Source organism: Bos indicus x Bos taurus, chromosome 14, assembly GCF_003369695.1.
Source record: "Bos indicus x Bos taurus breed Angus x Brahman F1 hybrid chromosome 14, Bos_hybrid_MaternalHap_v2.0, whole genome shotgun sequence".
In the NCBI taxonomy this organism is placed as follows: Eukaryota; Metazoa; Chordata; class Mammalia; order Artiodactyla; family Bovidae; genus Bos; species Bos indicus x Bos taurus.
The window spans coordinates 25,373,518-25,401,414 of record NC_040089.1 but is presented as its reverse complement, the minus strand read 5'-3'; the positions used below and the strand labels follow the sequence as shown (position 1 = coordinate 25,401,414).

Genomic DNA, 27,897 nt, shown 5'->3' with positions numbered 1-27,897 from the left:
GGGGACTCACGGAGCCCACCCCCCACCCCAACTCTAGGACAGAGCCATGTCCTAGAACCAGCAGTAGAATGAATCACCCCTTTGTCTGGGACCAGTGAGAAGTCCTGGGGTCAGGAGAGTTTGGTTAAGTAGCAGTGATCGAATTTTGAGTTATTTGAAATAATTTGGATCATGCTAACTGGCTATGGTTTAGAGCAAATCACTTGGCATGAGTCTTTGATTCCAGTTCACCATTCATTAACTTGGTGAAGATCCAAGGTAAAATTAAACATATTGGCTTGAATTTCATACCTTTATTTAACTCAGTACTTTCTCTTCATTTGTGGAGATGGTCTCCACTGATTTCTGTCATTTCTTGGGGAGGAGGCAGCTGCATGGCTCTGATCTCTACACAGGGAGGAGTGAACGGCACTATCAAGGCTGATCAGGAAGATGATGCCACATTGAGGGTCCATACCTGCTCTTCTCCAGCACTGTACCCTGGAACTCAGCCCTCTAGATTCTTAGAGACCATGGATTGATCCTTGGTGGCCTCTAACTCAGGCTGAAAAAAAAATACATAGCCCTAGGTCTTATAGGGATATGCAGGGTCTTAGGATCAAGTGATTTTTGGTGTCAAGAAAATTGGAGGATGAAAGTTTTTTAATACCTGGCCTCACTGAGACTTGAAGGAAGAAAATAAGCCTGAGTCAGAAAAGCATCCTGAATTGGTAGGAAGTGCAAGGAATGACGTTCACTGAAGCTTCTCTGACTACTCAGCCCCTGGTATCATCATTGGTGTCGTTTCTATGCTCAGAGCACGCTCTCATGCCCTCTATGGCCAACCCCTTGGGATCCTGATGTGGAACTGAGGCTTCCGCCTGGTCCTTAGCTGCACTGGGGTTAGTCCAACAACTCCTGAGAGCCAGAAGCCCCAAACCGCCCTTAGGAATCCTCTGGGACTTCTGTGTTACCATGGGGTGGTAAGTGCAAGCCACTTCAGAGGGACAGATGAATAAATAGCCAAAGAGGCACACCAAACCACCCCACCCCAGCATTCTCAGGCTGCTTAAGCCTTTACATCTTTCACAGGATATAGTACTTTCACTTCCCAATATGCTGAGCAGTCAGCATTCCATACCATGTGGTCATCTAGCCAGTGCATTCTTGGGAATACAGTGTATTTATTCATGCCCATGCCATAGCATGGGTATATTCATAAACTTCATGCCTTTGAAAAAGTCATCTTCTCCTTCACTTACTCTTGAATGCATTCGTTTAGTGATTCATTTGTTAATTCATTCAACAAGCATTGAATGCTGACTGTAACCAGGCAGCTTTGTGGAGAATGAGGGAAAATACTGAGTCATAAGCAATTGTTACATAACCCCCCAAACTGCAAATTGCCTCTAACATATAACTTACTATGGTTAAGTCAGACTTACTAGATTTCAAGAAATCAAAATAAAGTCGTGTCATGGAAGTCAGTGTTGAAGAATTACCTAACTCTTTTCCAGATTTAAAAAGTAATTAGTAATTAGTCTGGCAGTGAAGTTTTTCTAAGTTCTGTGACATTTTGACATTTATGCAGTTACCATGATACTTTTATATGGCATCAATTTACACTGTAATAGGCTCCTGGCAAATAACCATCTCATGACTTCTAATGTAAAGAATAGAAACTACTAAGTAACCTTTTGTTGTTAAAATTCTTGATCCACATACTACCCATTACCGGTTAAGTTGTGGGATCTGTGGTTTTGGTACATAAGTGCATGGATTAAATAACCTTAATGTGTAATTATGTGAAAGTAAACCATGTAGTTTAGTTAAATTGCAGTACAATTGTTATCACTGGATGTAAAGTGATACCAATTAAATTCCTTTAAAACACCACAAATTAAGATTTAACGACTGGAGACATTCTAGAATGTAAGTTATAGTACACCATAGGTAGAATATCCCTGGGTATTTTCAGTTGTTTAATGGCATTTATGAAGTTAAAAACATCTTTTTCCTTTATGACTGGAATTAATTGTACCTTATTCAGGCAAGTTTCAAACAGACATCAGATAACTTCTTAAAAGACATGTATCAACAAGTTCAGCCTTTGAAATATTGACAAAAAGACAAATTATGAATACTTGTGCTCTTATAGAGTAAATATTAGATTTTAATGGGATGGGCATTGGGGTAGAATTTGGGACCAGGCTGACGCTAATATAAACTCTTAAATTGTAAAATTTTATCAATCAAAAACAATTGAGTATTAGCAACTTTGTATCATTTAACTTAACAAAATAATGGAAATGAAAAATTACGCAAGTATTAGAATTAAAAATACCTTCCTTCTTCTTACATTCATCCCTCAAATGTTCTGATTGCTTGCCAGCTAAATGAAAGTTATTTAACTTTAGCCTCTCAATTTTTTCTTTAGGAAAACGGTAAGAATAGCCACACAAAGGATTATTGTAAGGATTAAATGAAGACAGCATAGTCAAAGGACTCAGTACAGTGCTTTACACAAAGTCAGCATTGATAAATGTGCTTCCTCTCCCCTCCCCCATTTTGCATCTTTTATGTTTACTTATATGAATACTTGTACCTGGAGCTGAGGGTTTAGATCTACAGATTCAAGGTCTAAAATATTTTAGGCAAGTGAGAATTTTAATGAAACTTGCAGTTTTCACACAAAGCACTAATATATTTTTCAGTCAGGAGACAGATATTGCAAACAGGAAAATTTGGAAACTTATGATTGAACTTTTAGAGCTGGAGATTTTTTCTTTTAGCAGAACTTTAGATACTTAAGAAAAGTTACCTGCAGAGATGAATCAAATCTTTCCCTCATACACCCCAGTCTGTAACCCACACATGCCTCTACGTGACCAGGTCTCCATGCCAGATGTTCCAAGTAGCTCTTCATTTAATCATGTCTTCTGACAAAACCTAAACAAATATATCAAAACTTGTACAACATTTAGCAAGTGCAACTTGAAGATTTTCTTTCTGTTAGACAAATAGACGCCATCTGGAAAAAATAACCCCAGGCACTTGGAAGCAGGAGTATGCAGCTTATTGGCTGAACACCCCATGAATACCTTAGACTACTTTCTTTGGCTCCTACCCTCTGCCTGCTCATTTCAAATCTTGCACACTCCAGCAGGCGTGCTTCTGTCAGACAAGCGAGCCCTTGTTACCCACGCGCTCAGACACTAGGAAGACTCGCTTACTTTGAAAGATAGGCTTGCAAGAGTTATCTGGACCCCCTTTGTTTCCTTCACATTATGGCACCTGCTCTCTAAAGACTGCTGACTCTCACTGTGTTCTGATATGAATTGGTAACAGCATTTTACTAACCAGTTCCGTGTTTACCACATTCTATTTTTAAGCAGTAGTGTCCTGGTATGCTTTTTCCTTTCCTCTTTGCTTCCTCCTTTCCTCTTTTATCTAAAAGCTACTTTCTAAAAGGAAAAAGCCACTCATATGTTGTTACTTATTTTACTAATTGACTTTTATTCCTCAATTAGTATTATAGTGATATTCATGTTATTTTGCCTTTCATAATTAGCCAAACTGCATTTCAATGATTTTGAGTTTGTCATCTTCTAGAGGAAAATCAAATAAATGTAAATAGTCAGAAATCAAGAAAACCATCTTAATTTTTATTTTGATGACATAATCTTCACGATAAAAATAGCTTTTAATGGCATAGTCTTCATATGTCAAACTTTCCCTGCAACCATACTTACACAACATATTTAAGTTATAGCTTTACTAAGTTTTTGTCTTTTGTCAGTTGTGAGCTGGTAGCACTTCAAACCACAAAAGCAGTCACCTCAGAACTTCTGGAATTCATTTTATGACATCTCATGATCTGAGCAGTAGGGAGCCCTACAAAACATGTTTGATCAAATATTAATTTTATAAATTGCTTTTCCTTCCCCACAATTCCTATGAAAAAGGTATTCAGCTAGATTAAAACTCTGGAAAATTTTAATGGGACCTTTGAAATCTGTTTGAGCTCAGCTTCTTGGAAAAATAAAACTGCCTAATGGAAGCACTCTTTATACGAGAAGTGGTTATGCCTTTGAGGCAATTTTCTTCCATGCATAATAGAGAACTTGCAACGGGATAATCTGAGTATTAGAAATGTCTTTGCCAGATCTTTAATGCTGCTTGTAATACTATCTGAAGGGGTCCTGTGTGCTTGTTCACCATGATGAGAAGAAGGGGATGGTAATTTGCAACAATATCACCTTGTCTTTTCAGTCCTACCCTGGCCCAAGCCTGGAAAGTGAAGACTTTAACATTCCTCCCATCACTCCTCCTTCCCTCCCCGATCACTCTCTGGTGCAGCTGAATGAGGTCGAACCTGGTTACCACTCTCTGTGTCACCCAATGAACCATAATGGCCTGCTACCGTTTCATCCACAAAACATGGACCTACCTGAAATCACCGTCTCCAATATGCTGGGACAAGACGGAGCACTGCTTCCCAACTCCATTTCTGTGGTAAGAGTCTGCTTCCTGATTTGTGTTGGGGAGTCGGGGACCCCACACTGACAAGGCCTAAATTCATGCGAGGAGCTTTCAATCATCATAACATGGCTTTCTGAAACTAGAATAGTTCTCAGCCATGGAAGATGTTCTCCATTAGTCCTGTAAAATCCTAATACAGTTTTCCATCATATATTTAAGTCAAGGCAAAATCAATTAACCACACATTTGATCACTTATATTTATAACCCAAAGTACTAAATACTGTTTGACACTGAATGTCCAGTCATGTGGTCAAACTGTCTTACTAGCTTTTAGATAAAAATTATCATGAAGGTGCCATGTCTCATCTAGTGCAGGATTTCTCACCACAAGCAAGATCCCCCACATCTTCTGGGAACTGCTATGAAGGTTGGTTTCACCCCTGTTTTCTGCTCTCAAATCCCACAAATTTATATAATCAGAAAGCAAGAAAACAATTTTCATCTTTATTTTGAAGGTATGATTTGGGTGATCAAAATTTGTCTCCACTAAAATGTTCCTGTATCTTGGACTTTGTTGTTACTCTGAATCTTCTAATGTTTGACACTTCTCAAATTTAGTAAGAATATGTTATCACCAGAAAACTAGCAAAATTTAAATTCTTAGCCCCACCCAAAAGTCCAAGAGTCTGTATTTTTAACAAGCATCCTGTGCTTGAGAATACGGACATCATAAAATCTTTCCTTCTGATTGTTACGTCATTTAAAACCTTAGTAATTTCTCTGTCTATATCTCACGGAGTGAAAGATATTATCATCAGTATATGGCCAAGGGCAGAGCTTTCTACCATGTCATGAAACTCTCTGAGGTTAATAGAAACTTCTAATGAATGACAGGTGGGATGTTAAAGTCTTTACTTTGGTTCCGTTGTTCAGTCACTTAACAGTCCAACCATCTCTGTTGTCATTTTCATAAGTCACTGAACAGTGCTGCCATATTCCCAATGAACAAATCGATTAACTTGTTTATCTTATGTTGTTTCTGATAGGAAAGTGTTTGATGTTATCACTTATCTAAATCATTTGGATGTATCTCTAACTTGAGTGACTTCACTGGAAGGTTTTGCTGTTAACCATGAACATAAAGCGGGGAGATGGACCGTGGAAAGAAATCTATTTGTAGTTTGGGGAATGAAGTCCTGAGCCTAATGCCACAGGGCATGGTAGGGTGTAGGATTCTCCACAAAACTGGCAGCTAGCTGGTTGGCCTGAAGGAGAGGACTTATTCCCGGCACCAGCAGTAGCAAAAATCTCTACAGTATTGTCTTGGTTTTTAGATGATATTACACTGTATAAATTTATCCTAAGAGTATTAGTGTGACTTCATAAAATGGAAGATGGATTTTTTTTAGAAAATGTGCTGTGTAAATCTGAATAATGTTTTACTTCAAAGTAGTGACCTTGAAAAATCATGTGCCTATTCCTCTTTGGGGCTAAGGTTCAGACCCAGTTCAGGAGCCAATAAGGCATCCAGGTCATGCTTTCTAGGCTCCCCTATTCACTGAGAAGAAGAGGAAGGATGAATACAGTGCAGGAAGTACCAGCTTTGTCCTCCTCACCTCATCCTCGTGTGCTCATGAGGTTGAGCCATAGGAGGAAGTGAGATCCTCAGTCAGAGAGTTTTAGTCTCAAAACTCTTTTCCTTTCATATAATTTGCCTTCTTAGCATTCCAAGCATGCACTGGAGAAGGAAATGGCAACCCACTCCAGTGTTCTTGCCTAGAGAATCCCAGGGACGGCAGAGCCTGGTGGGCTGCCATCTATGGGGTCGCACAGAGTCGGACACGACTGAAGTGACTTAGCAGCAGCAGCAGCAGCATTCCGAGGACTCTCCCAATTCACCATCACTCTTTAAGAGATGAGTGTATAACCTCAGTGTACACTGACCTGGAGTTTGCCCAGCTTTGCTGTTCTTGGTCACTCTGCCCTCAGCTAACAGGCTCAGGACTGGCCCTGGTCCCAGTCATGAAGCACCACTATCTAGGCCATTCCTCTACAGTGCTTCCCTATTTGCTTATCATGAGCTTCTCTCATCTTAATTCTTCATGCTCCTTTCCTCTTAGAAACTGGACTTTGGTGTTTCCCCCCTTAACATTGTGTTTGCACACTTTACAAGGCAGAGGGATCCTGTTCAGCCTAAGCTAAGCAAGTGAAGCTCTGATGTACTATTCCAGTTCTTGGCACGTGAGTCTGTCAGGGTTTTTCATAGGACGGTGAGACATCCCAGTACCTCCAAACCGTATTCTGAGGTGGACATCTGCCCTGCCTCCTCACAGAACTGGTCCTAGAATTTTATGCTTTAAGTTAAAAGCTGCTTCAACAAATCCAATTTTGGCAAGACTTCGGGCAGGCTTCAGCACAGTCCAGTAGAACTCTCTGTGCTGATGGCTTTTTTATTATCCATGCAATCTAATAGCAAGAGTCATTGGCTATTGAACACTTAAAACATCGTGAGCATGACTGAAGGACTAATTTTTATTTTATTTCATTTTAATTACATTACCTAGTGGCTACTGTCCTAGACAGCATAAATCCAGTTAATTATGTTGATTTAACATTAAATCTATACTAAACTCATTTTTTAAGCAAGTGTGGTCTTGGAGAATGTAGATTTGGAGGTGAAATTTGTTTTTAGAATTCTGTTTCAAGGTTTGGATCTCTGACTGTATTCCAACAGCCAGAGTCTGATATACTGCAGAGTTGCAGTAGAAATCTAATACAGTTGGAAAGATCAACTTTATTGGAGTTTGCTAATTCCTTTGAGAAACAAGAGGCCTCTCCAGTTCTTATTTTGAGCTATTATGTGTTTGGAACACCACTCATCAGTGTGTACATTTTAAATGCTTTCCCTGCTCTAAATGTTTGCAAGGGCTCAAATGATTGATAAGATACAGTCACTGTCCTTCAGGAGCTTGTAACTCTAGAAAAAGCACAACTAAGTATGAAACAATTTGAGTCAAATGTGAAGCAACTAAGACAAGAGAAGGGTAAACAGTTTCACTGACTGTGGACCCAATAGGAATCCTACCTAGCAGAACTACAGTCATCTGGCTTGGGTATTGTATAAACTTAGTGGAAAAGGTATGATGGCAGTCCAGTTTTGAAAGGTAGTTTTGATTTGGACAAACAGAGAGGAAAGAAAAGGCATCCAGGAGAGAGCATCTGAAAAGCAGGTTGGATACTGTAAGTGGGGAGATTTGACCAAAGGTTTCAAAAACCACTCTGACAGTGGACTTGATATGATGGATTCTAAGAAACCATTGGCTGTTTTCACTGAAGGCAAAAGCATTATGAAATCAGTGTCATAGAAATATCCTTCTGGCATCTCTCTGGAGGGACTGCAGTGGCAAGAAACTGGAGTTGTGTCGAGTCTGGGAGCCTGTTATAACTCAGGCAAGGAGTGTTGAGACACAGGGTACTGAGGATGAGAACAGAAAGATGAACTCGTAAGCTGTTTGCACATCATTCCCATATCGGCGGAGCTAAAGATGAACAGCCCTTCATATTGCCATGTTTTATATTTTAAAAGCACTAAGTATTATCTTCTCTGAAAGTAACTTTAGGTCTATACGATACTCTCTTCATGCATGTTTATATAAACTGACTAAAACTCTTTTCTAGCAACTTTGCTCATGTATAATGTGATTGATTGGTTTGCCAGTTGTTGACATATATGTAAGACATATGTATGAAATGGAATAGTGTACGATTTAGGTCATCAGTGCTCATACAGATGAGGAAATAATGGCTACAGAATCAGGATGTAAAAAAATCCCACCTAGAAATTACAGGGCTCTTTCTATAACTTCTCTTCTTTCAAGGTCTCCTCAAGTTTGGAAACAACTAATTAAAGCTAACACTTGTGAACTCTAAATAATTACTTGCTGTAAATTTTTAAATCTCATGAATATGATCCACCCTAGGTAGATTTATGTGTAGAATCAACTATCTACAACTTAATTTTACAAAAGCCCTCCAGTTTTATTAAAGCTGAGCCTTTTGCTGTTAGTACGATGCTCAGATCTTTCTTTAAAATATAATTTATTTCTTTTTTTAATTGAAGGATAATTGCTTTACAGAATTTTGTTCTTTTCTGTCAAACTGCAACATGAATCAGACATAGGTATACATATATCCCTACACTTTTGAATGTCCCTCCCATGTCCCTCCCCATCCCACCCCTCTAGGCTGATACAGAGCCCCTGTTTGAATTTCCTTAGCCATACAGCAAATTTCCATAGGCTATCTAATTTACACATGGCAATGTAAGTTTCCATGTTACTCTCTCCATCCATCTCACCCTCCCCTCCCCTCTCCTCATGTCCATTAGTCTATTCTCTATGTCTGTTTCTCCTTTGCTGCCCTGTAAGTAAATTCTTCAGTACCATTCTTTTAGATTCCTTATATATGCAATAGAATATGATATTTATCTTTCTCTTTCTGACTTACTTCACTCTGTATAATAGGTTATAGGTTCATCCACCTCAATAGAACTGACTCAAAGGTATTCCTTTTTATGGCTGAGTAATATTCCATTGTGTATATGTATACAACTTCTTTATCCATTCATCTGTTGATGGACATCTGGATTGCTTCCATGTTCTAGCTATTGCAAATAGCGCTGCAATGAACAATGGGATATATGTGACTTTTTCAATTTTGGTTTCCTCAGGGTATATGCCTAGGAGTGGGATTGCTGGGTCATATGGTGGTTTTATTCCTAGTTTTTTAAGGAATCTCCATACCATCTTCCATAGTGGCTGTGTCAATTTACATTCCCACCAACAGTGCAAGAGTGTTCCCTTTTCTCCACACCCTCTCCAACATTTATTGCTTATAGACTTTTTGATGATGGCCATTCTGACTGATGTGAGATGATATCTCCTTGTAGTTTTGATTTTCATTTTTCTAATAATGAGTGATGTTGAGCATCTTTTCATGTGTTTATTAGCCATCTGTATGTCTTCTTTGGAGAAATGTCTGTTTAGGTCTTTTTACCACTTTTTGATTGAGTTGTTTGCTTTTCTGGTATTGAGTTGTATGAGCTGCTTGTATGTTTTACAAATTAATCCTTTGTCAGTTGTTTCATTTGCTATTATTTTCTCCCATTCTGAGGGTTGTCTTTTCAACTTATTTATAGTTTCCATTGCTGTGCAAAAGCTTTCAAGTTTAATCAGGTCCCACTTGTTTACTTTTATTTTTATTTCTGTTACTCTAGGAGATGGGTCATAGAGGATCTTGCTTTGATTTATGTCATCGAGTGTTCTGCCTATGTTTTCCTCTAAGAGTTTTATAGTTTCTGGTCTTACATTTAGGTCTTTAATCCATTTTGTGTTTATTTTTGTGTATGGTGTTAGGAAGTGTTCTAATTTCATTCTTTTACATGTAGCTGTCCAGGTTTCCCAGCACCATTTATAGAAGAGGCTGTCTTTGCCCCATTGTATATTCTTGCCTCCTCTGTCAAAAATAAGGTACCCATAGGTGCGTGGGTTTATTTCTGGGCTTTCTATCTTGTTCCATTGGTCTATATTTCTGTTTTTGTGCCAGTACCATACTGTCTTGATGACTGTAGCTTTGTAGTATAATCTCAAGTCAAGAAGATTGATTCCTCCAACTCCATTCTTCTTTCTTAAGACTGCTTTGGCTATTCGGGGTCTTTTGTGTTTCCATATGAACTGTGACATTTTTTGTTGTAGTTCTGTGGAAAATGTTGTTGGTCTTTTAATAGGGATCGCATTAAATCTGTAGATTGTGTTTGGTAGTATAGTCATTTTTATAACATTGATTCCTCCTACCCAGGAACTCTCCATCTGTTTATGTCATCTTTGATTTCTTTCATTATTGTCTTATAATTTTCTGTGTACAGTTCTTTTGTCTCCTCAGGTAAGTTTATTCCTAGATATTTAATTCTTTTTGTTGCAATGGTGAATGGGATTGATTCCTTAATTTCTCTTTCTGATTTTTCATTGTTAGTATATAGAAATGCAAGTGATTTCTGTGTATTGATTTTGCATCCTGCAACTTTGCTAAATTCATTGATTAGCTCTAGTAATTTTCTGATACTATCTTTAGGGTTTTCTATGTACAGTATCATGTCATCTGCAAACAGTGAGAGCTTTACTTCTTCTTTTCCAATCTGGATTCCTTTTATTTCCTTTTCTTCTCTGATTTCTGTAGCTAGGACTTCAAGAACTATGTTGGACAATAGTGGGGAAAGTGGAAACCTTTGTCTTGTTCCTGATCTTAGGAGAAATGCTTTCAGTTTTTCACCATTGAGAATAATGTTTGCTGTAGGCTTATCATATATGGCCTTTACTATGTTGAGGTATGTTCCTTCTGTGACCATTTTTTGAAGAGTTTTAGTCATAAATGGGTGCTGAATTTTGTCAAAGGCTTTTCCTACATCTATTGAGATGATCGTTTGGTTTTTAACTTTCAATTTATTAATATGGTGTATCACATTGATTGATTTGCATATATTGAAGAATCCTTGGATCCCTGGGATAAACCCAACTTGATCATGGTGTATGAGCTTTTTGATGTGTTGCTGAATTCTGTTTGCTAAAATTTTGTTGAAGATTTTTGCATCTGTGTTCATCAGTGATATTGGCCTATAGTCTCTTCTTTGTGTTGTCTCTGTCTGATTTTGGTATCAAGGTGATAATGGCCTCATAGCATGAGTTTGGAAGTGTTCCTTCCTCTGCAATTTTTTGAAAGAATTTTAGAAGGATAGGCATTAGCTCTTCTCTAAATGTTTGATAGAATTCTCTTGTGAAGCCATCTGGTCCTGGGCTTTTGTTTTTTGGGAGATTTTTGATCACAGCTTCAATTTCAGTGCTTGTAATTGGATTGTTCATAATTTCTGGTTCAGTCTTGAAAGATTGAACTTTTCTAGGAATCTGTCCATTTCTTCCAGGTTATCCATTTTCATGCCATACCGTTGTTCATAATAGTCTCTTATCATCCTTTGTATTTCTGTACTGTCTGCCATAACCTCTGGTTTTTCATTTCTAATTTTGTTGATTTGATTCTTCTCTCTTTTTTTCTTCATGAGTCTGGCCAAAAAGGTTTGTCAATTTTGTTTCTCTTCTCAAAGAACAAGCTTTTAGTTTTATTAAAACTAAATAATCTTTACTCTTTGTTCACTGTTTACATTACTGTTGTTTCTTTCATTTTCATTTATTTCTGCTCAGATCCTTATGATTTCTTTCCTTCTACTAATTTTGGGGGGTTTTTGTTCTTCTTTTTCCAGTTGTTGTAGGTGTCAAGTAAGGTTGTCTATTCAATGTTTTTCTTGTTTCTTGAGGTAGGATTCTATTGTTATAAACTTCCTGCTTAGAACTGCTTTTGCTGCATCCCATAGGTTTTGAGTTGTCATGTTTTCATTGGCATTTGTTTCTAGAAATTTATTGATTTCCCTTTTAATTTCTTCAGTAACCTGTTGGTTATTTAGAAATGTATTGTTTAATCTCCATGTGTTTGTGTTTCTTACAGTTTTTTCTTGTAATTGATATCTAGTCTCATAGAGTTGTGGTCGGAGAAGATGCTTGATCTGATTTCAGTTTTCTTAAATTTACTGAGGTTTTATTTGTGACCCAAGATGTGGTCTAGCCTGGAGAATGTTCCATGGGCACTTGAGAAGAAGGTGTATTCTTCTGCATTTGTATGGACTATCCTGAAGATCTCAATAAGATCCATCTCATCTAATGTTTCATTTAAGACTTGTGTTTTCTTATTTATTTTCTGTTTTGATGATCTGTCCATTGGTGTGAATGGGGTATTAAAGTCTCTTACTATTATTGTGTTACTGTGACTTTCTCCTTTTATGTCTGTTAGTGTTTGTCATGTATTGAGGTGCTCCTATGTTGGATGCATGGATATTTACAATTGTTATATCTTCTTCTTGGATTGACCCCTTGATCATTATATAGTGTCCTTCTTTATCTCTTATAATCTTCTCTATTTTAAGGTCTATTTTGTCTGATATGAGGACTGCTACTTCAGCTCTCTTTTGCTTCCCATTTGCATAGAATATATTTTTCCATCCTCTCACTTTCAGTCTATATATTTCTTTAGGTCTGAAGTGAGTTTCTTGTAGATAGCATATATAAGGGTCTTGTTTTTGTATCCATTCAGCAAGTCTGTGTCTTTTGGTTGGAACATTTAATCCATTTACATTTAAAGTAATTATTGATATACATGTTCCTATTGCCGTTTTCTTAATTGAGGTTGATTTTGTAGATCTTTTTCCTTCTCTTGTATTTCTTGACTACATAAGTCCCTTTAACATTTGTTGTCAAGCTGGTTTGGTGGTACTGAATTCTCTTAACTTTTGCTTGTCTGAAAAGCTTTTTCTTTCTCCATCAGTTTTGAATGAGATCTTTGCCGGGTGCAGTAATCTTGGTTGTATATTTTTCCCTTTCAGTACTTTAAATATATCCTGAATATGGTGCTCAGATCTTTGTGTTAGTATTTTCACATGATGGAATTTTAAAATTTGAATGGATCAAAAAGGTGAAAATATTTAGTTCTCCTTTAGATACTGTATATACTTTAGTGGTTATTATATTATTTAACATATATGCACTATTTTATGTTATATATGTTGCTGTTTTATGTAATACATAATGTTTTCTGGAAATTTATTTTAAATGTTCTTATATCTATCCGTTTTTTATCTCTACTGGCAATGTAAGTGATACAATTTTACTGATTCTAAGCATTTCCAACAAATGTCTAATATATTAGATGTAAAAAATTTAGTTCATAATTAGAAGTCAGTATCTGAGTATTACTATCCCAACAGTATGAAAAATGGAGGTTCAGAGTAGTTAAGTGACTTGCTCCATAGCTCAGCCAATGAATACTCCAGCTTCCTTATGTGAAAAACAAGGATAATGATCGTCCTTATCTTGTGGAGTGAAATGAATATTTAAGAATTGCTTAGATCATTGGTTGGCACACAGGAAGCATTATTATGTAAGTTTTCTAAATAAAATATGAAAAGCAAGAATGTATATGTATAACTCCTTTGGAGAAGTTAAAATACATGAGAGAGAAGATTTTTCAAATGAGTTATTTATACTTAAATCCTTAATCTTCTTCACATCTGTCCAAAAAAAAAAGCAATAAGCCTGCCATCACCAAAAAGTCTTTACTTTCTACTGAGTGTCCTTATATATCATTGTGATTAACCCTGGTGTCTTTTGACCACAAGATGTCTTTTGACCTCAGTTCAAATCCTGGCACAATAACATACCAGCTATGTGACACTGAGCAACTTGCATAACCTTTCTGTACTTCAGTTGCTTTACCTATAAAATAGAGATAAGACACTTATTCTCATGATGTTGTGAGCATTAAAGTAATTAATATCTATGAATTTAGTGCCTGTCAAACAGTAGGCACTAGATATATTCAGTGGTATCCCTTTTTTTTTTTTTACTCTAATTCATTTTTTAAATTTTATTCATAATGTTCTTGCATATTCTACAATAGATTTCTTTTCTGGAATTGTTAGATACAATTTCCCAACTAATCCGTCTTTTTTAATTTTTTTTTCTTTTTTTTTAAATTTTATTTTATTTTTAATCTTTACATAATTGTATTAGTTTTTGATAAAAATGTCACTAGGGTAGAATATCTAGCTTGCCTTCTGAAACTTGCCATAAACATATACAGGGGTGAAGCATACATAGGGTGACTTTTTTCCTTCCTTCTCCAATTTCCCACCACTTCCGTTTTGTATATTCTTGCCTATGCCAATTTTATGTGTTAGTAGTCAGTCTGGACTCTGGCAAAAAGTTAGATTTCTGGCACTTAAGAAAAGATTCCATTTTCTTAAAAGTCCAAATTTTCCAAGACCAGGTTATAAAAGAGTGTAGAATTTCTATTAGTATATACTGTCAAATAAGTGCCAACTAGTTCTGATTTTCAAGGTCCAAGTTAAACAGTCATTCATGACCCAGTGTGTAAGAGTTCCATTTTTCTCAAAATTCCCTTGAGTTATTTTGATAGTGGGTAATTGAACAGTCTGTGCTTTTCCAGGAGTGAAATCTGGTTAGAAGAGCACTGGAATGAGAGTCTGGAAGGCCAGGCCCTGCCTGGGGTAAGCTTGTTAACCATGGACGATTCACTGTACCTTGGCTGTAACCAGCGGGGTCGGACTAGATCAGGCGGAGCCAAGGGAAGCCAGAACGGAATCAGCCAGAACCACGATGCTCTTATTCATCTCACTTGTTCACATTTCTTGTAAAAAATGCCCTTGAACTTAGGATTCTACCCCCCAAGAAGAAGGAAAACCACAGGACTAGTTGAGTTCTGAGATCCTTTCCAGGGCTGACATTTTCCTGTGATTCATTCTCTATCGACCACACAACTGTGATCCAGAGTTGCAGCTCACTCAGCTTGTCACCTTAGTTACTTAGTCATTTTTCCCACCATCGCATGGGCTTTCTCAGTGTTTTACCCATACCCTCACCCTAAAGCCGAATCGATTATTAAGCTGCTTGAACTTATTGGACAGAACGTTTCTTTTAGCTGGAAAATATTATTATGCCATTAAGAAGAAAGTGATGTTGTTTTCATGTTGTTATATAGAAACTACAAAGTTGTTTGGGGAGAAAGGTAGAATAAGAAAATGTCCATATTAAGTATTCATGGTCTAAGAAAAATCCCTTGATTCCTGCAAACTGAAATCAGGAGCCTCTCCTTTTCCCCTTCATCCTGGCACCCTCACTGCTGGGTTTCACCATGGGCTGGTGGAAGGCAAAATGCAACCTTGTATAAAGTCATTCAAGGCTCCTGCCTGGCCCGTATGTGGTGATTGCTTGTTCTTTGTGCAGGCAACAGAAGCTCTTTCATACAAAGAAACATCGTGCAAAGTTTTAGAATGGCCTCACAGAAAGGATTCATTTAGAACCTGGGCTTTTTGTAGAGTATGGTTCCTAATGACATAGTATAGAAAATTTACAATGAGAAAAGCAACAAAGGCGATTTCAGTTTCTTTGAATACTTCAAATTTCCAGTTCTGGAGTTTAAAATGGAAAAAGATGTTAAAAGGCAATAAAATTGGGGGGTTTATTTCCCAAATGCCTTATTTTTTCCGGGCAACAAAAGCAAGTGTGATGTATATACTCAGATGTATTGTCTTTTGAAGCTTTCAGTCTGGCACACTTTGCATTCAGAGGCCACTGCACAGCTGTTTTGCCAACCATCACTTGGGTAGGTGCTGTGCAGGACACATGCAGCTAAAGCAGGGGTGCCCCTCTGGGTCTGTAGGGAGTGCGGTACATCAAGGAAGTCCACTGTATTAGAGCAGCATGAATTGCTAATATGTTGCCATTATGGAAAGGACCACTGGCATATTGAATAATGTAGCTTTCAAAGCCAAGCAGAAAATGTGATTACATACAATTTGATTGCTGTTTTTAAAATAAATATTTTCAAAATCAGGAGATATTTTATTTCATGTAATGCATAAAGTATGTAATAGTGGACTGGAGCTAAGTAAGTATCTTTTAGGACATGAAGGAGCTGATGATGTCAGCCCCATTTAGACATGAAATAATAGAAGCATTAGTTTAAAATGGAATGGATGTCACCCTGGTTTGTTTCTTTCTTTAAAAAAAAAATAGGAGCAGAAAAGCAGTAAAAAAATGATTTTGCCCACTTTGACAGAAGAAAAAAGACAAAGAATGATTACTTAGCATTATGCCACAATTCATCAAAAGTTTAGCAATTTCAGCCATTTTTTCACAAATTATCCTTTTTTTAATATTGAACATGAGAGCAATTATTAAACCATTGTAACAACTGTGAAAAAATGGACAGGTTTTTTATTCTTATTTTTGACCATATATAATAATAAAAGTGTGTGGTTTGGGGTTTTTTTAGTGTCAAATTCCTAATAAGGCTAAAAATGAGCATTGTTTGTAGTGAGTTGGTAAGCTCCACTTAAGCCCTTTCTTTGCTCAAAACAGGTTCTACTTTGAATATGGTATTGTTAAGAAATTCCGTGAACTCAGTATGCTAATGATTTGGGACTATCTTTTAGTTCTGTAATAAAATATTGCTCCAAAATAGAGCTCTCCTCAATAGTGTTCAGTAAAGGAGCCAATTTAAAAATAACTCCTCTCCATTCTTATGCCAAGTATGACAACTCAGGATTCACTTTGTGTATAAGGGTTGCTGTACTTTTTCTTCACCCCTAGAGTTCATATGGATTAGTGCCTAGCCCATGCACGGAAGAAATTAAAAAGCTATAAGACCAGTTATATAATATACTATAAGCAAACTTAAAGTTATTCAATCCAGTCTCTTAATTCCAGACAGAAGTAAACCTAAACCATTTAAGATATGCGGTTTTCTATCTAAGAGCCAAGATTCCACAACTTTCCTTGGTAGTCTGTTTGTGTTTAATTAACCTTGTAACATTAAGTTAAATTGCACTGAGAGATTTAGATTCCTTCCAGGAAGTTGTTTATTAAAGTTAAACTAAAAAATCTTAACTGCAATTTCATTCTACTTTGTCTCCTTCAGACATCTGAATGCTTGAGGAACAATTGATTGAAAGTATTTGACATTTATTAAGTCAGTCCTGCAGTTGTGTTTTACCTGGTCCAAATAACCCCAGTTCCTTTAACCTTTCCTCAAAGGTCATATTTTTCAACTTTTAAATCAAATTAACTTTTTCTTTTCTAATTTGTGATTTTAAGGAATGCCAACCACCGTGGAAGGCAGAGCTCCAGACAGAGCCTGGGGTTGCAGATTTATTTCTGAAGTTTTCAAATAATTCTATGCCCCTACATGGACATTTTATGATAGGCTCTTTAATAGCATCATTGATTGCTGACATATTTAATTTTTGACCCATCGATCACTCCCATGGCGTGTGTCCCTTGCTATATTAGTATCTAGGCAGCAGTTCCCCATCTTGTTTCTGTGTAACTCACTTCTCATCCTAAAGGCAAACATCTGGGAAGGACATCATGGCGTTACTCCTCTAGGCATTTTTTTTTTTTTTTTTTTTGGCTGCGTATCCATGATTTAAATAGCCTTTGGCAAACAAAGAGAGGGAAGAAAAATATTCTTACGTACTCCTAATTGTCCTTGGACAAACAGGTGCCAAGTAGGCCCATAAGTAAGACTTCCCAGGCCTTGGCAATAAAGTTTCAGTCTCTAGCTGCACCCTCCAATTGTTAATAACATGTTTCCTAAAGTGTTGAGAGGGCGTTTGGGAAAAGCAGCACAGAATCTGGATGAAAAGAGGTGGGAGCAGGAAGAATAAACAGCTGTTCAGGAGAGAAATCATGTACCTGAGGGCTCCGTGGGACGTATGCTTCCTGCGTGTGGCCCCCTTGCCTGTCCCTTACACCCTCCACGCATGCTGTCTGTGTCTCCTCTACCTTTGGGTCCATCCACACCCCTGGACCCTAAGTAAGATTGTTAGCGCTTCATCCATCAAGTCCTGAACAGCAGTCAGACTCTGAGCCGAGCACTGCCCTCGTGTCCTTCTGGCTCTGTCTTTCCTTCCTTGGCCTTTGCTTTAACGCTCAGGACATAACCCCATTCTCACCACACCATGCAGAGAAGTCTGCCTCTCACTCTGCCCAGTGAGCTCTTTACGGAAAAGAGAACCCAGACCCCCAAGAGCTTGTTTGGTTTCATTATCAAGACTTCCACACGGAAATCCTTAATAACAGTGTTACAGGGTGTGCTTGCACAGAGTAAGACCTCAGTAACTATCTCTGATCTAAGAAATGAACTCAGTTATCCCTGATGGAACCCTTATAGTTTTCCCCAAACAGGTACAGGATCGTTCTTGCTTTGTTTTTGTTGTTGTTGTTGTTGTTGTTGTTGTTTTCCTGACACTTCTAAGTTGTATAGTCTTCTAAAATAATACCAATTTTCCGACTTTTAAAAAAATGTAATACCATGTGTTGTGGCATCTAAATGCATCGAGACTGCGGTAATACTTTCCATTTAGCTAAATTAATCTGAGCCCTAACCTTACATCTATTTTGTAGTTTTAACACTTAATCAACTTACTACTAATTATTCCTAACCCATACCACTATTAAATTGATATGTTTGACAATTAATTACAGTGTATAGTTGATCTTTTTCAGATGTGTAGTTTTATTTTCTGAGTAGAGCTATTTTTGTGGAGAAAATTTGTCGGCAAAATTACAAGATACCTAAAGGAACATATTTCTGCCTAGTCCTCCAAAATCTTAGGGGCAGAAGAGGCAATGTAAAGAATTAATGTTTGTTAAAGATTGGCTCATATGACCAGTGTTGATTTTTAATATACATATATATATATACACATATATAATCACAAAATGATTCAATCTTTGACTTGCTGTTGCCTTGATTTGGGTGAGTAGATTATTAACATTAAAATGGTGCATTATAAATCCATTTAGTCATGGAGTCATAGGAGAATTAGTCTAAAATGCTTTTCAGGAGAACAATGAACCAGTCTCACTCCAAGACACCGCTTCCTTCATTATTCATTAACTGTTCTTATCTCAAGCACATGGGAACATTCTAAGAGCAGGTTTTGTTTTTTTTTCCATTTCAGTTTTTTTCCAGTTTGAAAGTTCTGAGTTCTCTTATGTGGACAAGCAATACCTACAGGAACATAATGTTTGTCTTTTTATATTAGTCATTCATATATGTTTCTCTGCCAGAAGCAAACACACTCCATTGGAGAAAAGGCATAGAGTACTGCAGTCTTTTACCATTCTGGACAGTAATTAAAATACTAGATTCAACCTTCCTTTTCTCAGTCATTTAAAATATCACAAATGCCATAATAATTCTGAGAACAGGTCTTTTCTTCTTCACCTAATAAATATATTTAGTGTTTTAATAGATATATAATAACAAAATTGATAGTCAGATTTCTCTGAATTTAATAGAATATACAAATTCCCCAGGGAAATCCATGTATCATTTGACAGAAGGGTAATTAATTATCCTTTTATAATTCAGGATAGGGGAAAAACTTCTTCAAAATTTGTTACGTTTGAAAAATACTATTAACATTTAAGGGATTTTGTGTTTTTTAATCAAAATCATTATTTTCTTCAATAAAATAGTATTCAAGCCCCCAAAACATACTGCACTATTAACATTTTTCATATTTTTATATGCAATGCATAGTTAATCACATTTTCTACTAACCAGCAGACATAAATAATGGCTTAGCAGGTCGAGCTAGGACCAGTCCTTCATGCATTACGAAATTTGAAAATGATGTGGCTGAAAAATAAAGTCCTGCTTTAATTAAGATGGTAAATTCATAAGGACTATTGCTAAAAAACCATTATGTTATTAAGACTATCAAAAGATAAAAAACTATTTGCATTTTAATGCATTTTCTTTCTGTTGTGTGGTATACACATCTACAGTGTTTGAAAAATTAACAGGACAAAGAGACATAACTTTATTCACATAGAAAAAAATTAAGTTGTTTGCATCTGTATTTACATATCTCTCATCTCTCTACATAAATGTATGCAGTTACACATGTAGGCCTCGATTGTGTGTTAGGAACTCTTTTCCCATCGCCAGAGTACCATGGTGCCAGTGGCCATTCCCCCCACAAGACAGATGCAAACTGGGACCTTTAGGCAACAGCTGTTTTCTCGTGTCTGGGGTTGTTTTTGCTTTCCCCAAACCAGCCCCATGTCTAATTACAGCAACCCACGGGGCTCAGGCCATGTTTCCCAGCAGACAACAGACAAAGCCTTTTCTGCAGCCAGACTGCGAGCTCGAGTTCCACCCCACTCTCACATGTTTGGAGGGTCTTCATTGTGCCTCCAATCTACTAGGTGTGACAGGCAGTGAAGGTTAGAATCCAGGAGCTGACAGTTCACTGGGAAAGATGAGGGCTACATATATGAAACTTGGAAAATGTGAGACTGTGGAAAGTCAGATTCTCAGATCTGGTGCCCTCCTTAAGCCATCCAGGGAGTGCTGGCCACCTGCAGAAATGAACCCATGGCCTCGGGGTCTGCAGAAGCAGTGCAGGTGGTGGGTACACCAGCTGGTTCAGGGGTGAGGCAGCCCAGACTTGACCCCTGCACGTGGTTGTGGGCCAATGAGTTCACATGCCTCGCTGTCCTTGGTGGTGAGGCTTCAATGGCTCCAGGTGTCTGAAGCCCTCAAACGGCACCCGGCAGATGGGGTGCCTCATGTTAGCTATTTGTTCCCTACCTGCTTGGAAGCCCCACAGCTGCTTGTCTGGGTTTTCCTCACACTGTCTGTCATTCCTCTTCCAGTTATTAGTGTCCACCCTACCTGGGCCGTTCTAAGAACTATTGAGCTGACATTTACTGAGCATCTGCTTTTGCCAGGTCCTGGGCAAAGTGTTTTCACAGTTTCTTCCTAAATCCCCACAGTTGCACCAGGAGAGGGTGGTGTGATCCTTTCCTTGCCCGGAGCGGGGGTGGGGTGGGAGGGCACTGAGGTCACAGGCAGGTTATACAGTTGGCAGCCAGTAGGTGGTAAACAGCCACCCTGCCATTCCTGAGGAGGCAGAGGCTGTGCCTCTCATGGGGTGAGGCTCGATCACACTGCACTGAAAGCCTTACTGGGGCCCCTGTTCCTTCCATTCTCCCCGTGGAGGTTTCTGATGGACTTGGTTCCATTCCATTCATGCTGCCCATGCCAGACAGAAACCTTCCCAATTCTGTTCTCTTGTTTTTTCAACAAAATTAACTCACTTTATGTTTACATTGCTGAAATAATATAATCAGAGAACGAGTAGAGGAAAAGAGAGCTCTTATAATCCAGTGAAAAAAAAGGGTGGGCTTGGAATTCTTGCTGATGACTTTGACAAATCACTAGGTCTCTCTGACTCTCAGTTTCCTTTGCTGTAAAAGGGAAAAAAATGGTATGACAACAATATTTACATCACTGTGTGGTTTGGGGGATTAAGTGAAACACAAGATTAATATTTCTAGTACCTAACAGTTTAAGTACATTTTCCAGTCATCATGTTGAATAGATTGGCATTCCAGCTAATGATGAATGTTAGCTCTTTGCCAAAAATCCAAAAATTTAAATTATTACCTCCTCTATGAGGAAGGCAGTGTTACTTCTTCAGGCGGCAGCAGGCTACGCTAGTAGACAAGTTCTTGTGCCCGGTAGCTGGGTTGTCCACCCTTTGTCAGGACACCGTTATCAACCAACCTCAAGATATTCTTCCCTCTCCATCGTTAGGATACAAAACTTACTTTTAAAAGTGAAAAGATATTTAAATTATTTTATAAATAAAAGAAGTAAAAATTCTGGGCAACTTGCCAAGGATAGCAGATCTGAAATTAGGTCAAAATGTTTCCTTTTCTTTATTAAATTCCTACTACCTTTTCTAATACGTTTGTATCAATTTGTCTCTTCATAAATATTTGAATGTTCTGTGTGACAGGGAATGGATAAAAGCCAAAGAAATGGACAGTGAATTACGACTAAACTTTAGGTTTTCTTCATTCCTGTCCAATAATGATGAATTAATGTAACCAGGGTCACAAAGCCTCTTGACAGGACAAGTCCCAAAGGAACAGTGTGCTCAGATGCCCCCGTGGACTGAAGGCCCTACCCAAGAGCCCAGAGTGTGAACGAGGACACACGTTGTGAAGAATGGTGGGGCCCGAGAGTGAATTGCAGAGCTCCCCATGTCAATGGCTTCCTTCTTCTCATCAACCTACAGACACCCCAGCTCCTGAGAGCAGTGCTATGAGACCTCTGCATGGGACCGTACACTGACTGGCCCACTTACCCTGCATACAAACGCCACACACAGTTATCGCAGAGGAGGAGCTGGAAGATTTGAACACACCAGCACTTAGTGGGATCTTCATCAGTTCAGTTCAGTCACTCAGTTGTGTCCAACTCTTTGGGACCCCATGGACTATGCACTCCAGGCTTCCCTGTCCATCACCAATTCCCTAAGCTTGCTCAAACTCTGGATCTCCTTACAGTCCAAGGGATTCTCAAGAGTCTTCTCCAACACCACAGTTTAAAAGCATCAATTCTTCGGCTCTCAGCTTTCTTTATAGTCCAACTCTCACATCCATACATGACCACTGGAAAAACCATAGCTTTGACTAGACGGACCTTTGTTGGCAAAGTCTCATCTCTGCTTTTTAATATGCCATCTAGGTTGGTAATAGCTTCTCTTCCAAGGATCAAGCATCTTTCAATTTTATGGATGCAGTCACCATCTGCAGTGATTTTGGAGCCCCCCAAAATAAAGTCTTTCACTGTTTCCATTGTTTCCCCATCTATTTGCCACAGAGTGATGGGACCAGATGCCATGATCTTCGTTTTTTCAATGTTGAGTTTTAAGCCAACTTTTTCACTCTCCTCTTTCACTTTCATCAAGAGGCTCTTTAGTTCCTCTTCGCTTTCCTCATCTGCATATCTGAGGTTATTGATAGTTCTCCTGGCAATCTTGATTCCAGCTTGTGTTTCATCCAGCCTGGCATTTCCCATGATGTACTCTGCATATAAGTTAAATAAGCAGGGTGACAATATACAGCCTTGATGTACTCCTTTCCCAATTTGGAACCAGTTTGTTGTTCCATGTCCAGTTCTAACTGTTGCTTCTTGACCTGAATACAGATTTCTCAGGAGGCACATAAGGTAGTCTGGTATTCCTATCTCTTTCAGAATTTTCCACAGTTTGTTGTGGTCCACACAGTCAAAGGCTTTGGCATAGTCAGTAAGGCAGAAGTAGATGTTTTTCTGGAATTCTCTTGCTTTTTTGATGATCGTGCAGATGTTGGCAATTTGATCTCTGGTTCCTCTGCCTTTTCTAAAACTAGCTTGAACGTCTGGAAGCTCACGGTTCACATACTGTTGAAGCCTGGTTTGGAGAATTTTGAGGATTACTTTGCTAGCATGTGAGACGAGTGCAATTGTGCAGTAGTTTGAACATTCTTTGACATTGCCTTTCTTTGGGACTAGAATGAAAACTGACCTTTTCCAGTCCTGTGGCCACTGCTGAGTTTTCCAAATTTGCTGGCATATTGAGTACAGCACTTTCACAGCATCATCTTTCAGGATTTGGAATAGCTCAACTGGAATTCTATCACCTCCACTAGCTTTGTTGGTAGTGATGCTTTCTAAAGCCCACTTGACTTCACATTCCAGGATGTCTGGCTCTAGGTGAGTGATCACACCACCGTGATTATCTTGGTTGTGAAGATCTTTTTTGTACAGTTCTTCTGTGTATTCTTGCCACCACTTCTTAATATCTTCTGCCTCTGTTAGGTCCCTACCATTTCTGTCCTTTATTGTGCCCATCTTTGCATAAAATATTCCCTTGGCATCTCTAATTTTCTTGAAGAGATCTCTAGTCTTTCCCATTCTATTGTTTTTCTCTATTTCTTTGCATTGATCACTGAGGAAGGCTTTCTTATCTCTCTTTGTTATTCTTTGGAACTCTGCATTCAAATGGGTATATTTTTCCTTTTCTTCTTTGCCTTTCACTTCTCTTCTTTTCTCAGCTATTTGTAAGGCCTCCTCAGACAGCCATTTTGCCTTTTTGCATTTCTTTTTCTTGGGGATGGTCTTGATCCCTGCCTCCTGTACAATGTCACAAACCTCCATCTGTAGTTCTTCAGGCATTCTGTCTATCAGATCTAATCCCTTGAATTTATTTGTCATTTCCAAAAGGGATTTGATTTGGGTCATACCTGAATGGTTTAGTGGTTTTCCCTACTTTCTTCAATTTAAGTCTGAATTTGGCAATAAGGACTTCATGATCTGAGCCACAGTCAGATCTTGTGGGGTTTTTGGTTGTTGTTGTTGATTGTATAAAGCTTTTCCATCTTTGGCTGCAAAGAATATAATCAATCTATTTTTGGTTTTGGCCATCTTGTGATGTCCATGTGTAGAGTCTTCTCTTGTGTTGTTGGAAGAGGGTATTTGCTACGACCAGTGTGTTCTCTTGGCAAAACTCTGTCTTCATAGTGATTCACAATCCAAGTTTCCCTGGGCACTCAGCTGCCTACAGAGGGATTTCCAAGCAGGACCTGGTCTCAGATGTACCTACCAGGATAGTTATTTAGGCTGAGTGCTTTTATGTGTCACATAGCCCATCCCCACAGCCACAGGAGAGGGACACACTATCCTTGTCTATTTGGATGAGTGCATGCACGCAGCATTAGCTTCTCAGTGTGAGAGAGCGTCAGCTATGGAAAACAGTCCTCTAAACATGGTATAGAGGTATAAAAGAGCTACTTCTTAGAGCATAGAGTAGTTTAAAAGATAGAATGTTGGCACATTTCATTGGTACAATGGAAAGAGTACTGAAATCAGGAATGTCTGAGGGTGGAGAATCCCAGACATGACCTCATGAAGTTCAGAGTTCCATTCTCATGCAGTGATTACGAGAAGATAGGCCCTTCCTAGCAGGACCTGTAACAGGGGACTTCAGCGTGTTCCCCATTTGTGAAATGCAGGTAATGAGAGAGCGTGTTTCCTCTTGTTGTGAAGATTAAATGACATAGTACAAGTAAAGCCATACCATAGGTTTACACAGTAAATTATAAATAGCTACTTCTTTTGAATGTACCTTAATATTGTTGTTCTTTAGTTGCTAAGATGACTCTTTTGCAACCCCATGGACTGTAGCCCCAACAGACTCCTCTGTCTGTGGGGTGCTCCAGTCAAGAATACTGGAGTGGGTTGCTACTCCCTTCTCCAGGTGATCTTCCCAACTCAGGAATTGGACTCACATCTCCTGCGTTGGCAGGTGAATTCTTTACCACTGAGGATTTCCTTAATTTTCATGTGAGGTTTTATTAAGTTAATTAAATTTGATATTATATGTCATATGATTTGCAAAGTAAAGCTTTCTTATTTATATTAATTTATAAATTTGGCTTTTTAAAATTAAAAATAGAGTAGATTAATAGCCAGTATTTTATAACCATAAATGGAGTATAACCATTAAAATTGTGAATCATTATACTGTATATACCCATAACTTACATTGTACATCAATTATACTTCAAAAAAAAAAGAAGAAGAAAGAAAAAACAATAGATTCTAATTCTCTGAGGCTTTTAAGCATGGTTACTTTTAAGAGTTTGAATCTTCTCATCTGACCTGCCATTGAAAGTTGCAGTGTTCCAGGTGAAAGGGTAGAGTCCTGGGCTATGGCTGTGGTGGGAGGGGGCTGGCCCTCCTCCACGTGTGTCTGCCAGTAAAGCACTGGACAGCAAGGAAGGTGAGGAACCTGATTGTCCTCACAGGCTCTTACATCATTCTGTAATCATCATATGATGCGAAATGAAAAGAAGGTGAAATTACTCCCAAAAGCACAAGCAAACAGAAAAGAAATGACTAGGATACACAGCTTCCTGCAAAGGCCAGAAAAGACGAAATTAGGACTTAAATCTCCCCAGGCAATCTATCAAAATGTTGAGAGAAACACATTACTGATGAGAAAATATCATCTACTGGGAGACAAATGCACGTAACTCTGAATCGTGGATCACAAAAGGGTTTCCTCAGGCCCCTCGATGACAACTTTATGATGCATAAAATCATGAGTTCTTCTTATTACAGTTTATTGGATAAGCACCTGCATGAATACAGGGCTGCACTCTGCCCAGGAAAAGAAGATTCTTGCCCAGAGCACTCTTGGTCCAAGTTGTGAAGGAGACACCTCTCAGGCATGAAATTTAGGAGATGAGAAAGTGATTAGGGTTATGTCTATGAGAGAGCAAACAAATGTTTTGACAAGGAATAAACCTGGTTATACGTCCTTTTCTTTGAGAATATTTGAACAAATATTTAGGACAGTAATCCTGTTGACAGTTACCAGGGAGTTTCATTTCAAACCTTTCCTATTTCTGCTTAGTTTAAAAATACAGAGGTGATAAGAACTCTAGCACATACTGTACAAGCTTGAAACCCCTTATTCTTACATCTTTTGCAATTTCATATGTCAATGGAAAATCACAGAGTCACTATACCAAATGTACACTTACCTAAAATAGCAAAATGTTTGAGGCACAAAGTTCCTCGCGTATCTGCAGTTCATCATTTTTCTGTCTCCTCTTTGTGGACAGACAGAGCTCACATCTCTGCAGTACCAAGTGTCTCTGCTTTTTGGTTGGATTCTTCATCAGCGATTCTTGCTTGTGGACTCTGCTGCTGCTGCTACTGCTAAGTCGCATCAGTCGTGTTCGAGTCTTAGCGACCCCATGGACTGCAGCCCACCAGGCTCCTCCATCCATGGGATTTTCCAGGCAAGAGTACTGGAGTGGGGTGCCATTGCCTTCTCCGTTGTGAACTCTAGCCAAGTCTAAAATTGAACCCCAATTTTTCCTCCTTGTGTCTCATTCATATACACAGGCCTTGAGTTTAAGAATTATTAGGCAGTATTGGGCATCTATCATCTGGAGGATTACCATATAATTTATCATTCAAACCAACACAGTTTTGAGAGTGAAGCACCTAACTAATGATGATTAGCCTAAAATTGGGACTCTCCTGAGGACACAAATTTAAGTTCCAGTCAAGACAGAGCATGTTGATGGTGATGCCAAAGGTTTGGTAACAACTCCTGGTCTTGAGTGTCTAATAAGGCAAAAGAGTTTTGTACTTAAAACATCATCAACCATTTCAAAGCATGGCATTTCCTATCACAGAGTTTTAAAATGATGTGAGAAATCAAGGAAGGCTACCTAATAGGGATGGAGTTAGAAAAGGATCTCAATAAATGACTAATTATTGACAGGGAGAAGTAGAGAAGTGTGTTTGGAGTGAGGGAGTTTCACTGAGTATGTATCATGTGAGTTGAATCACTGTCCACCCCAGATGCTCAACCTAAAACTTCATTCATCTTTTCTTCTCACTCCCTCATGCTTGCAGTCTGTGCACATAGCTTGCTTCTTCACTGCTCCCACTGTGGTCCACAGTGCCATCTTCTCTTGGGATCCTCACTGGCCTCTCCTACCTCTTGTCCCTCCATCACTCTCCACACAAGCATCAGTGTGCTCTTAGCTCATTTACCCTTCACTGACTTCTCATTGCTTCTGAGACAAAGGAGAAAAAGAAATTCCATGTTTCTTAGCATGATATTCAGGGCCTTTCTGAGGCTACTGACCCTGCCGCATACTCTTCTGCCCGTAACTGAGCTGCAGTCATGATGATTTTCTGTCACTCACTTCTCTCCCACCCAGTGACCTTCAAGCTTTTGGAAATACTCTTGATTCAGATCTTCATACTCACCGCTCAGCTCAAATGTTACCTCTTGGAAACACTGGTCTAAAGTGGCACTGTCCCCGCCACCATCACCACTACTCACCTCACATCACATTGCTGTGTTTTATGGAATGAGTTAACA

At 38.5% G+C, this 27,897-nt stretch overlaps 1 protein-coding gene across 4 annotated transcripts in view; it reads left to right on the top strand.

The window, feature by feature from the left end:
* Positions 1-27,897, top strand: part of TOX (thymocyte selection associated high mobility group box) — a 312,131-nt gene that overhangs the window by 160,088 nt on the left and 124,146 nt on the right. For all 4 annotated transcript variants that reach the window (XM_027561033.1, XM_027561034.1, XM_027561032.1 and 1 more), the window contains one exon: positions 4,252-4,494. In XM_027561033.1, coding sequence (XP_027416834.1) covers positions 4,252-4,494 — 243 coding nt within the window. The remainder of the gene's footprint in view (positions 1-4,251; positions 4,495-27,897) is intronic.